Source organism: Canis lupus, chromosome 22 (assembly GCF_003254725.2).
Source record: "Canis lupus dingo isolate Sandy chromosome 22, ASM325472v2, whole genome shotgun sequence".
Classification (NCBI taxonomy): Eukaryota; Metazoa; Chordata; class Mammalia; order Carnivora; family Canidae; genus Canis; species Canis lupus.
The window spans coordinates 52,500,030-52,511,847 of record NC_064264.1 but is presented as its reverse complement, the minus strand read 5'-3'; the positions used below and the strand labels follow the sequence as shown (position 1 = coordinate 52,511,847).

Below are 11,818 nucleotides of genomic sequence, written 5' to 3'. Positions count from 1 at the left end.
CCTATAAATAGCATATTTACAACATAAGCTGTATATCCATTATTCCTCTTCCTGGTAGAGATTACATTTCTGAGTATTTCTAGTATATTCTGAAGAATTTGCTCAGTTCAGCTCAACAGTGGAGGACAAAGGACATTCTGCTTGCCAGGGCTTTGGTTCTTTCCTCTTCCACAGGTCGAAATGCAGATATAGCAGGCACCTAGACCATTCAAACAAGACAACAACCTAGGGATGACTGAACCTGGGACCCTGAATGACCTGATGGTGGACAGCTGCCTCACCAGCTCAGACTAGCCAGCCTGTTGAGTAGGAGATAAATAATGGTCCAGCTTATGTATGCCACTATATATGAACCCTCTTTGCTATAGCAGCTTAGCCTTCACCCCAACTACTATAGTACAAAACAAATGTAAATTATCTATTAAAGACAACAAAATTAAACAAAAGTACTACCTACAAACATATATGCAGAAAACTCTTCTCAAGTAGCTTTGAGAAATGAGAATAATATGAAAAAGGTAATGTCTCCCTACCTCATCCCCCCAAATAAGTGTTCTGCTTCAAATACCTCCAGAGAAAAGCAGCATTAAAAAAAGATCTGAATTTATTTACATGGATGTCCTTGTCAACTCTAGAAAAAGCTGCTAGAGAAGGCTGATCAGAAGCAGAGGAGATATTTCAAATTAGGAAAGAACCAATGATAAGCAAGGAAAAGTACAGCTATAGACCAAGTATCTGAGAAGTTGGGCTAAAAACTCAATATAAATGAAAGTCTTAAAAAAAAGCATCCAAGGGGTCTGGGTGGCTCAGTGGATTAAGTGTCTGCTTTCGGCTCAGGTCATGACCCAGAGTCTTGGGATCAAGTCCCGCATAGGACTCCCTGCTCAGTGGGGAGTGTGCTTCTCCTTCTGCCATGCCCCCTGCTTGTGCTCTCTCTGTCAAGTAAATAAATGAAATCTTTTTAAAAAGAGAAAAAAAAAATTAAAAAAAGAAAAAAAAAAAGCATCCAGCAGTCAGTAAGAGGTTGTTGAAAGGTATCTGTACTTAGTATTTATTGGGGTGAAGACTTTTAATTATTTGAAAGTGGAGGGAAGAAAATCAGTCAAGATGGAAAACATCAAAGATTTGAGGAAAGACAGACTTGGGGAGATGGTACCTCCGAAGGCCACAGAACCGAAGCTCAAGGTAATTGGCAATACTCTCCTCAGACTGATGTAACTGTAGGCAATCAGAACTTTGGGAGTCGCTGTGGGGTAAGCAGCGGCCAGAGCAATAATAAACTAACCTAGGCTAAGCCACTCAGAAGGACCATTTCTGTCAATAATGACCATCCTCCGAAAGCCTCTCCTAACAGTGGCCCACCTACACCAGTCCAGCCATGGCCCTGAGCCTCCACAGCCATTCAGGCAGAAGTCAGTTCAACACAACCCAAGTATTTTAAAAGGCAAATATTCTGGAACAGAGATTCCTGTATTTGGTTAATACTCAAGGGGGGTATCATGTACCCCATTTAGGTTCCCTAATTATCTCACTATAACTACAGCAAACATACTCTTCAAAGTGTGTTGCAGCAGTGAGGTTCCCTCCTGCTATTCTTTTAAGTGGACCCCCAGGAAAAATGGGACGCAGCAGGGGGCAGGACTTCATGTAGTTGTGGGAAATGGTCACTGTTATGGAATAAGAAATAAGGGTGTATTTCTTCTCGTCTGGGTCAGAAAGCCAGAGGGAATGCAGATTGACAGTGACTACTGATTAATAGAAACACTTCCTTTTTGTTAATGCTGTCAGAAAGCATCAGATGTTGTAGGATAATAGAAACATGAGCAAAGACTGACTACAAGGAAATATTCAATGACATGTAAATGCTAGTAAGATGTAACATGTCGGAAAAATAAATGTCCAGTTTTGCATCCATATTTTTAAAAACCACACAATACAAAAAGTGTGCAAATACTTTTAATTGTATTATTTCCTCACAACAAATTCATTACAAAATGTTAGTTGTACCTGATGATGGGGAACACATGGACTTAAATTAGCTTTTTCTCTTTTTTCCTCTTATACCTCTCAGTTTCCCCTTTCTCTTCCCAAACACAGATCTGGCAGTCACCAGCACTGGCACTGGCCCCCCACCATCATCGTCACTGGAGCTGCTGGTGGTTGCACCTTGGTCCCTGGCAGGAGCAGGCGTCACTGCACTCTGCAAACCTGGGTGGCTGGCAAGTGACTCCAGGGCTGCTCCCCTGCAGTGCATGTTCACTGAAGACCCACACTCCGTGTCCTCGCCTGAAGAGGTCCCAGATGATGGCGAGAGGCAGGCCCCCACAAAAAACCCACCACATCTTCTCTCTTGCTTGGAATCTGAAAGCCTCTTTTTTTTCGGGCTTGATGACTCTTTCCATTTATTTACGATGCTTCTCTTCTGGGTTTTTCCTTTTGCCTTATCAGGGAACTCAAAATCATTCTCCATGGCAACAGACACTGCTTCTATTTCGCTGGCTGCTGCTTCTCGCTCTTTTCTCAGCATACATGTCACAGCTCTGTTAAGTCTCTGGCTCCTAATACCCTTAGCATCTTGTCTCTCCTGTTGAGCTAATCTAAAGAAAGAATCAATTCGGAGCTGCGTCTAAAAATGAAATGAAATAATAATAAAAAAAAAAAAATCAGGCGAGTCAGTCAACTTTCTGAAGCAAACCAAAGAGCTTCACCCTGGTCACTAGCTTTGGAGGACTCTTTCAGAGAATGTGAATTCCTTACCTCTCAAAAGCCAAATCTCTCCCACAGGATTTACGGCAGCAAAATTTTATTTTCTAGATCACACTTGAAGCAATATTGCATTACCTCTATCTGAGCCCTCTGTCCACAGCTAACTAAGTAGCCCCTTCCCAGGTACTCAAAGACAGTCGTGTGTTTTTCAGTAGCCAAAGATGCCATCTTCTTTTGGAATAGCACAGCCTCAGGAGTCTGTTTCTAAATTCCACTCTTCCCTTCTCTTAAAAACATCGTCATCATGCAGTATGTTGAGGAGGCAACCACATAGTAGTACATACTGGGGACCATGGGAAATGGTCATGCCCTTTGTTTAGGAATCCAATTTTAGGAAGACATTATTAAAATAATAGTTACATGTGGGAGAAGTTTTATGCCTAATGTTGATCACAGCATTATTTATGAAAACCTGATAATCAAGGGTCCACTAAGTGAACTGAACCAATAAGTGAAATTTCTTTGAGGCAATGTCATCTGGTCATTTGAAATGACAAAAACCATGCAATATACAGAAAAAAAGTCTTTGGTTAATAAGTATGGGGGGGGTTAGAAATATCAAATTGTATTTATGTATGATAACAAATATATGTGAGAAGCGAGGGGTGGGGAATAAAAGAAAATAAACCTAAATGTTAATATTTGTGTGAGAAAAAATAAATAATGGATCATTTCAATTCACTTTTTTTCATTTTCTAATTTTGGGGAAATAAATTTATATTAACTTCTTTTTATATATATATATTAACTTCTATAATGTAAAGGAAGAAACATATTCCAACAAAATTTATCTGAAATTAAGGAGTAGTTAGTCACAAAGCCAATAAGCTTTCCTTGCCTTTGGCATAAATGTCTGCATTATAGAAAGTCATCAATTAAGCAACAAGAGACTTTCTTCAGAAGGCCGTCTTTTTTCAGAAAGGCTGTCCAGGGCAGCCTGGGTGGTCAGAGATTTAGCGCTGCCTTCAGTCTAGGGCATGATCCTGGAGACCCAGGATCGAGTCCCACATCAGGCTCCCTGCATGAAGCCTGCTTCTCCCTCTACCTATGTCTCTGCCTCTCTCTCTCTCTCTTTGTGTGTGTGTGTGTCTCTCATGAGTAAATAAATAAAATCTTAAAAAAAAAAAAAAAAGAAAAGGCCGTCCAGCTCAGTTTTTTCAAAATTAAACAAACCTAATGACAATAGGTTTAAATATAGGTATCCTATAGAATATGGTCTCATTTCTACTAAGTGGTTAACCTGTACATATATTTTGGAGGCTGTTCCTGGGGCAGGAACAGTTTTTCTGCATGGGTAGAAACATACAGATAAAGCAAGACATGATTACCTACCCACCCACAGAACTGAGGGCCATACAAAGGCCTCATCTCTCCCCCAAAAATCTCTCCTGCCAATGTGCCACAATGATGATGATTCATGTATAGAACAAGAACATTCGTACTTGGATAGAATTTAATGATCAGGATTGCTTTGGACTAAATACTTCCTAGACTTTTTTTGAAATGCAAATAGCTCTGAAAAAGTAAAATAGTCAACTGTAAACACCTCAGTGAGCAATCCATTATTAGTCTGGTTTTTTCAAAGTCAAAACGAACACTCACAGACCCCAAAGTCCAGCCGTAAGAGTGAAATTGAGAAATGAAGATAAGGTGCAGTTTCCCCTTTTTCTGTTTTCCTCCATTCCCTTATCTAAAGTGTAAAAATTTTTAAATGTATGTTATGAGCCCTAAAATAAAAGAGTAACCAACCGGTCTTTAAGAGCTGACACTGACAGCTTTTCTACATTCACTCCTTACCCTGAACTTGGGGAAAGAGCTGCCATGATTACCTGCTGGGCGTTCAGTTGCTTCAATACTGGAAACAGAGACTCATCTGTCTTCGTCCTGTTCCAGCCAAAATAACGCTGACAAAATATGCAGGCAGTTAAGGCTTCTTCATGTTTTTAAAGATATTTAAACAAGTGATAAATAAAACGTTGCAAAGAACTCACCCATAATTTCATTCCCTGTATCTCTAAAGATTTTCATATTTATAAAGAATAAAGTAGTAAGAGAACAGAATGACAAAACAGTTACTGCAACATAATCACATGGCCCTGTCTCCTGTTCAGTGTCCTCTAAGATAAAACATATCCAACTCTCATTTTAGGATATAGAGGCTCATTACTAGGAAAAAAGGTTAACCTAAAACAAAAACAGGTTTACAGATATCATACATATTTCTTTGATAGTTAGGCTAATACTACAGCAAACATTTAATTATCTATCCAAATAGTTATCTAAATATGCAGAAAGGAACATATAAATAAGAATAAAGAACAAAACTAATACTCTTTTCTATTCTTTCAGGATGAATAATTATATGGTTGTATCTATGAATGCTCATCACTACCTATTTCAAATAAAATCCTCTTTAGGGATCCCTGGGTGGCGCAGCGGTTTGGCACCTGCCTTTGGTCCAGGGCGCAATCCTGGAGACCCGGGATCGAATCCCACGTTGGGCTCCCGGTGCATGGAGCCTGTTTCTCCCTCTGCCTGTGTCTCTGCCTCTCTCTCTCTCTCTGTGTGACTATCATAAATAAAAATAAAAATTTAAAAAAAAAAAAGATCCTCTTTAAAGGAATTATTTATAATAGCTAAAACAGGGATCCCTGGGTGGCGCAGTGGTTTAGCGCCTGCCTTTGGACCAGGGTGTGATCCTGGAGACCCAGGATCGAATCCCACGTCAGGCTCCTGGCATGGAGCCTGCTTCTCCCTCTGCCTATGTCTCTGCCTCTCTCTCTCTCTCTGTGTGACTATCATAAAAAAAAAAAAAAAATAGCTAAAACATGGAAGCAACCCAAGTATCCATCAACAGATGAACAGATAAGCAAAATATAGCATATCCACACAATGGAATATTATTCAGCCTTAAAGAGGAAGGACATTCTGACCTATACTTTGGCAGGGACGAGCCTTGAGGACTTAGTGCTCAGTGAAATAAGCCAGATACAAAAGGACCAATACTGAATGATTCCACTCATAGGAGGCACTCACTAGTCAAAACCATGGAGACAGGAGGTAGACTTGTGGTTGCTAGGGGCCAAGGGGAGGGAAAGGGATGGGAGGGGGAGTTGTTAATGGATCTCAAGCTTCAACTCTTTTCAGATGAAAAGAACGGGGATGGATTTGGTGACTAGTGATTGTTGCACAACAATGTGAATGTATTTGATGCCACCGAATGGTATGCTTAAAATGTTAAGATGACAAATTCTGTTACTTTACCACCCCCAAAAAACAACCTATGGGGAAAGAAAAAGGAACATCTTAGATAAACAGAGTATGAAGAAAAAGCTGATCCAAGTTGATGTTCCCTACGACTCAAAAGAAAACACATATTTGGCTCAGTACTCCTTTATGTTTTAAGGAGTAAAAGGATACTCTCTAATTTTGTCCAGATCTGGTTTCCCCCACAGAAACGATCCCCTGGAATCATCCACCACAGGTTTGAGGTAAGCATCCGCAACAGCTGGATTGGGAAAGCCAGGTGTGAGCTGCAGCTTGCGTAATTTTTTTTTCACTTTGGTATCATAAGGGTTAGGTCTTATCTTCTTATTTTTTTGAGCTTCATGCCACCACTCTCTATAAGGGAAAGGAGAGAAGGCTTCATGATGTATAGTGGATGCACCACAGATAAAGGTAAATGTAAACTCAAGTGCCAGAACAAATCCTATGACCCACAGAGTAACCAGAGCAAACACAGACTACAAGCTCACTCTGCCCCTGGCACTGTGTCAGCTGTTGTACATGCCCGATCATCACCTGAGCACAGTCCCACCACCATCCTTACCTCACAAAGGACGAAACTGACCACAAGCAGAAGTCACTACCTGCTCAAGATTCCACGGCTGGGACTAATGCAGTCAGACCCTGAGAATCACCCTCCAGATCTCACAACTTCTCCGGGGCTCTTCCTCAGCAGGAAAATGAAGTAATATATCTGTATCATTTACCTCAAATCAACTACAATAGACCCAAGAATATTTAACAGTATGTAAAAATACCAAGAACGTGTTACATCTTAAAAAGGCAGAACACGACTCTACATCAGGTATAACCTCAATTTTGGAGAAAATGCATATATGTGAAGAAAAAAAATTAAACAAGGCAATTTAAAATAATAAAAGCAATGATCGCTATTATTTCACTGTATCAGGCAATGTTTTAAGCAAGGATACAGCTGTTCGTTTTCTTCTTTGTATTTTATTCCTTTTTCAGTTTTCCCATTGTGAGCATAAATTACTCTGGCAAGTTAAAGACAGCTAGCCACACATTCTTTGATTCTCCTCCCAATCCAGAAGTGGCATCCATGTCCCCTTCCCTTGAGCCAGATGAGCTCTATGACCGAGGAAGTGACACTGTGCCAGGTCTTCCGAGACTGTCGTCCATATCCTGACCCTTGGAATATCTACCTCAGAAGCAGCTGACATGGTCTGAGGAAGCTCCAGCTGGTGAAGAGGTCCAGATGGAGGGGGTCTGAGGCCCCGGCCCACTGTTTTGGCTGAGTTCCTGGCTGACAGTCAGCATCATTGGCCAGAAACATGGCTCTATCACCAGTGGATCCTCTAGCCCCACTGAGCCAACCCCCAACACACACAGAATCTGGCAAGACCTGCCCCTGCAGCCTCACCAAACTGCAGGTTCATGGCAAAATCAATGACCATTGCTGTTTGAAGCCACTGAGGTTTAAAGTATTTTATAATGCCACAGAGATAACCAGAAAAATGTACACAATTAGGAAGAATAAATGGCATAAAGTTAAAAACAAAGAAAACCCTCACCAATCTACGCATTCAATGAAACGTTACAAAAAACAAAACCCTCTATCTCATGTTCCACTGCTTCACATACTTACTGGTATTAGAAAACGGACTCAGAGCTGTTCTCAGCCAGTCTCACTTCAACGCAGGAGTGCCACCTAGCAGTACAAAAGTCTAACTGCAGTCTTCACTGCAGGATCAAAAGGCAAAAAGTAAGATCTATCCTCTTCACCTTTACAATACTGTTTCCAAAAGTGCGCTAAGAGAATACCTATAGTTCTTGCCTACTCTCTTTAGAATTTTCATCTTTGAGATAAGTTAGTAATCACGATTGTTCGCTACGTGGGTCAGCACAACATGTGGAGCACTCATGACACGGAAGAAATCCCCTCCTTAAAGCAGGAGTGCCCAGCACTACCATCAAGATGAAAGATAGCCTCTGTGAATCAGCAGAGCTGTGGGGGGACACAAAACAGGGGGTGGAAAAAATAAAAAATAAAAAATAAAAAATAAAAATAAATAAATAAATAAAATAAATAAAGGGGGTGGGAGTGACTGTGATAAGAGAGAAGGATTTGTGCCCTGGCCAGCAATCTCTGGGCATTTGTACCTAGTGCTTTCAGATCCCATTTTCCCCCCGGACAACCCAAAATGTTCCGTGAAAGCGCCCCTAATTTAAATGTTGGTAGCTAATTCAGAATGAAGGCTCCATAGAAGAGCACAGCATGTGGACCTTAACCAAACACAGCTGGGCTGAATACAGTGGGCAGGCCCCGAATAGCTCCACCAGAAGGGGTGACAAGCTGGGGTCTGCTCAGCAGAAGGAAAAGCAGAAAAGAAAGCAAGGCGACATTCTCAATCTTTCTGCTCTTCCACCTCTTCCTGCTCTCTAACTCTGCATCTACCTTAAATGTTCCTGAGCCAGGTCCAGCTCAACTGCTCCTCTCTGCCACTGACCAGCCAGCCAACCAGAGCAGAAATGGCTAAAGCGGACTCTAAAAACGTAAACCACTCAACTAACAACAAATGAGCAAAAACTGTTGAAAGAAAAGAAATATGGCATAAGCAGGCATTTACTATACCAGAAGTTCAAATTTTCAACAAATAAAAAAATTTAGGACATCAGATTGAAAAGCTAAACATCATTTTTACTTATCCTGAAATAATCCATTAAGAACCGAAAGATATGTCTATGAAGACACTCAAATCATGTTTGTTTAGACTTTAAAAAGATAGGAACAATAGGCATATGATTAATCAATCATGATCTATCAAAAGACTACAATGGAGTCATTAAAAACTTTATTCATCTATACATTGTTGATAGTATGCCTGTTCTATCACCAAATGAGTTACAGGTAACATAAAAGTATATGGTATCATCCCATTCCTATAAAAAGAAACAATACACACTTGTATGAGTACACATGTATACATAGGTTTGTATATATATAATGTGTGAGTATACATGCATAGAAAAGTCTAAAATTATATAAACCAAAGTGTTAACTGTAACCATCTTTTAAATTCATATTTCATAATTTTTCTATTATTTGTATAATAGAGTTATTTGTAGTTTTTCAAGTTATTTCTGTACCATGACCTACGACCTATCTCATAATTTACTTCCAGTATATTTTCTCCTTAATAAAATGAAAATCATGACAAGACAGAGAGAGAAAGCATACATTGGTACATGTGCTATGGCTGGAGGACAGCAAACATTAAAACCACTTCTGCATTTAAGTTTTAATTCCAATCACTGATTCTTTAGAACACCTGAGAATTTTTCAGACAGAGAAGATACAATTGGAAGAACTCCAAAGAATCATTAAATCAGCTATCACCAAATAGTACCTTATGACAAGCTGGTGGTTAGAAAATGCCATTACAACTTCTAGAATAGACTAAAACCCACGGAACTGTGAAATTTAAGGTATATGGCTTACTTTCCAATGTTGGAAATGCCATCAAGGACCAACCTTAAGAAAGAACTCTTTCACAGACATCCTCCTAAACACCACCATCCCAGAACCTCCATAATTTTAAAGTGTAGCCCAAGGGTGGCACAACAGTAGGTTCTGGTAGAATGCAGCACCACCACTGAACACAGTGGGGTACACAGAGCAAGCAACAGGACAACAGGGCTCGGGGTAAAGTTCTTAGTACTACTGTATTTCCATGCCCCCTCTGGCCCCCTCTTTCAGGACACTTGACACATGGAGGTACAGGGATGTGTTTGCTTCTGTCTCCCCAACAGTGTGGAGCTCCTTGAGAGCGCAGCCTATAGCTTAGTCAACTTTCCTACCCGAGCCTAGCGAGTGTCTGACACATAGCAGCTACTCAATAAGTATGTGAATGAATGAAATAGGGATTTCTACTTGCCTGTGAAATCCCTCAGGCCTGGCTATGTAACCTTAAACCAAGATAAGCCTTGTGTCTCTTTAAAAATCATCTCTGCTTTCACTTAAGTCTAGAAAAGGGAAAACAAATTTGGTAACCCAATCAGTTCCAGTGATTTGTGGCAGTTCATGATGTAAATAATAGTTCTATTTGTTAAATTGGATATTTTTTTAGAGATTTATTTATTTGAGAGAAAGCGAGAGAGAGTGCAAGAGAATGCACGTGTGTGTGCAGGGAGGGGAGAAGCAAAGGGAGAAAAGAATCTCAAGCAAACTCCATGCCAAGCACAGAACACGGAGCCCAATGTGGGCTTGATCCCACAATCTGGAAACCATGACTAAGCTAAAACCAAGAGTCGGACACTTAACCAACTGCGCCATTCAGGTGCTCTAAATTGGATATTTACATAAATATTTGAATTAAAGAAATTAAGAAAGAACTTACGAGAATTTTAGGAGAGGTTCCAGGCCATGTCCAGGGAATTCATTCAGAATTTCCATGGCTGTAACACAACCAACAGTTGGTATTCCTTCTGTATAATCACTTCCAAGCAAATAGGCCAAATTTATTAATTTGTTCCGGTCTAATCCTATAAAAGTAAAAATCATTTAATATCTTTATAATTTTTATTACAACACACCAAACAAGATTCTGCCTCTGGGCCTCTGCAGTCTCTAGGCCCTTTTTCCAACATGCTCATCCCTAAGGTATGTACAACACTACCTCTTTTTAGGCCCTAGCCCAAAAAGTTACCTATTAATAAAGCCTTTCCTGACCACAACTCTATATACAATAGCACATGCACTTCCTGTGACTGTAGGTCACCCTATTGTCTTCTACAGCTTTATTTTTCTACATGGTAATTATGTCAAATTATGACTTATGTTTATTTTCTGTTTCTCCTCCTAGCCTTGTATTCTCCACTGTTTCCCCCACTGCCATGAACAAGAGCTGGCATACAGGAATTACTTGATATATATTTGTTAGATGAATGGGAAAGTGAAGAATCACTGCCAGAAGCACCAGCACGGGGTCATGAAGTTAATGACTCCAGCAGGAGTGACTCCACCTGCCTCCCCTCTCTACCACGTCTGGTTTACTTCAGAGATCTCCGGGAACCAGTCAAAATCTAAACCGGTCAGGTAGTTGAAACTGCAGAAAATGCCTAAACATGACTAGGGTTTTAATTTATTTTTTTTTTAAGATTTATTTATTTATTTATTCATGATAGACATATATATACAGAGAGAGAGAGGCAGAGACACAGGAGGAGGGAGAAGAAGGCTCCATGCTGGGAGCCCAACGTGGGACTCGATCCCGGGACTCGAGGATCGTGCCCTGGGCCAAAGGCAGATGCTAAACCGCTGAGCCACCCAGGGATCCCCGGGTTTTAATTTCTTAATTCTAATTTAAAAATCCTATTCCTCTATAGAAGCAAATGATCACTTATATGGAAACTTGTGTAGACCTACCTTTTCTAATTAATAACATCAAATTAGTTCCTTGGAAAGGAAAAAATTCATAATACAATTTCTAAAGGTAAATCTCAAAAAATAATCATACTCTGAAGTCTTACCAAGTTGGTTGTGAAAGTCCACGTACTGGTAATATTCTACAAACTTGTTTTTATTAAAAAAGTTTTTATAGACATGCCGTGCTCCAAACAGCCAAATATCACTATCATCAGTGATTGTCCCAGAAGTTTGATCAGTCAGGTCCAGGATGGCACACTGAGCCTCTGCTTCCATGGGAGCCTCGATGTAGGGAATGCCAAAGAGGCGAAGAAGTTCCTAGAGAGTCAGAGACATGCCATGACCCCTGTGAAATGCAGGACCTGGCCTTGACCAGAG

At 40.3% G+C, this 11,818-nt stretch overlaps 1 protein-coding gene across 6 annotated transcripts in view; it reads right to left on the bottom strand.

Moving 5' to 3' along the window:
• Positions 1 to 1,940: 1,940 nt before the first annotated feature.
• ERCC5 (ERCC excision repair 5, endonuclease) overlaps positions 1,941 to 11,818 on the bottom strand; it is a 33,890-nt gene continuing 24,012 nt past the window's right edge. For 5 of the 6 annotated variants that reach the window (XM_025441147.3, XM_025441146.3, XM_025441145.3 and 2 more), the window contains 5 exons: positions 11,545 to 11,758; positions 10,413 to 10,557; positions 6,187 to 6,387; positions 4,596 to 4,680; positions 1,941 to 2,626 (listed from right to left, as the gene is read on the bottom strand). In XM_025441147.3, the coding sequence (XP_025296932.1) occupies positions 2,036 to 2,626; positions 4,596 to 4,680; positions 6,187 to 6,387; positions 10,413 to 10,557; positions 11,545 to 11,758 (1,236 nt within the window). In that variant the 3' untranslated portion in view covers positions 1,941 to 2,035. The remainder of the gene's footprint in view (positions 2,627 to 4,595; positions 4,681 to 6,186; positions 6,388 to 10,412; positions 10,558 to 11,544; positions 11,759 to 11,818) is intronic. The other variant, XM_049099501.1, reaches the window with a different exon arrangement.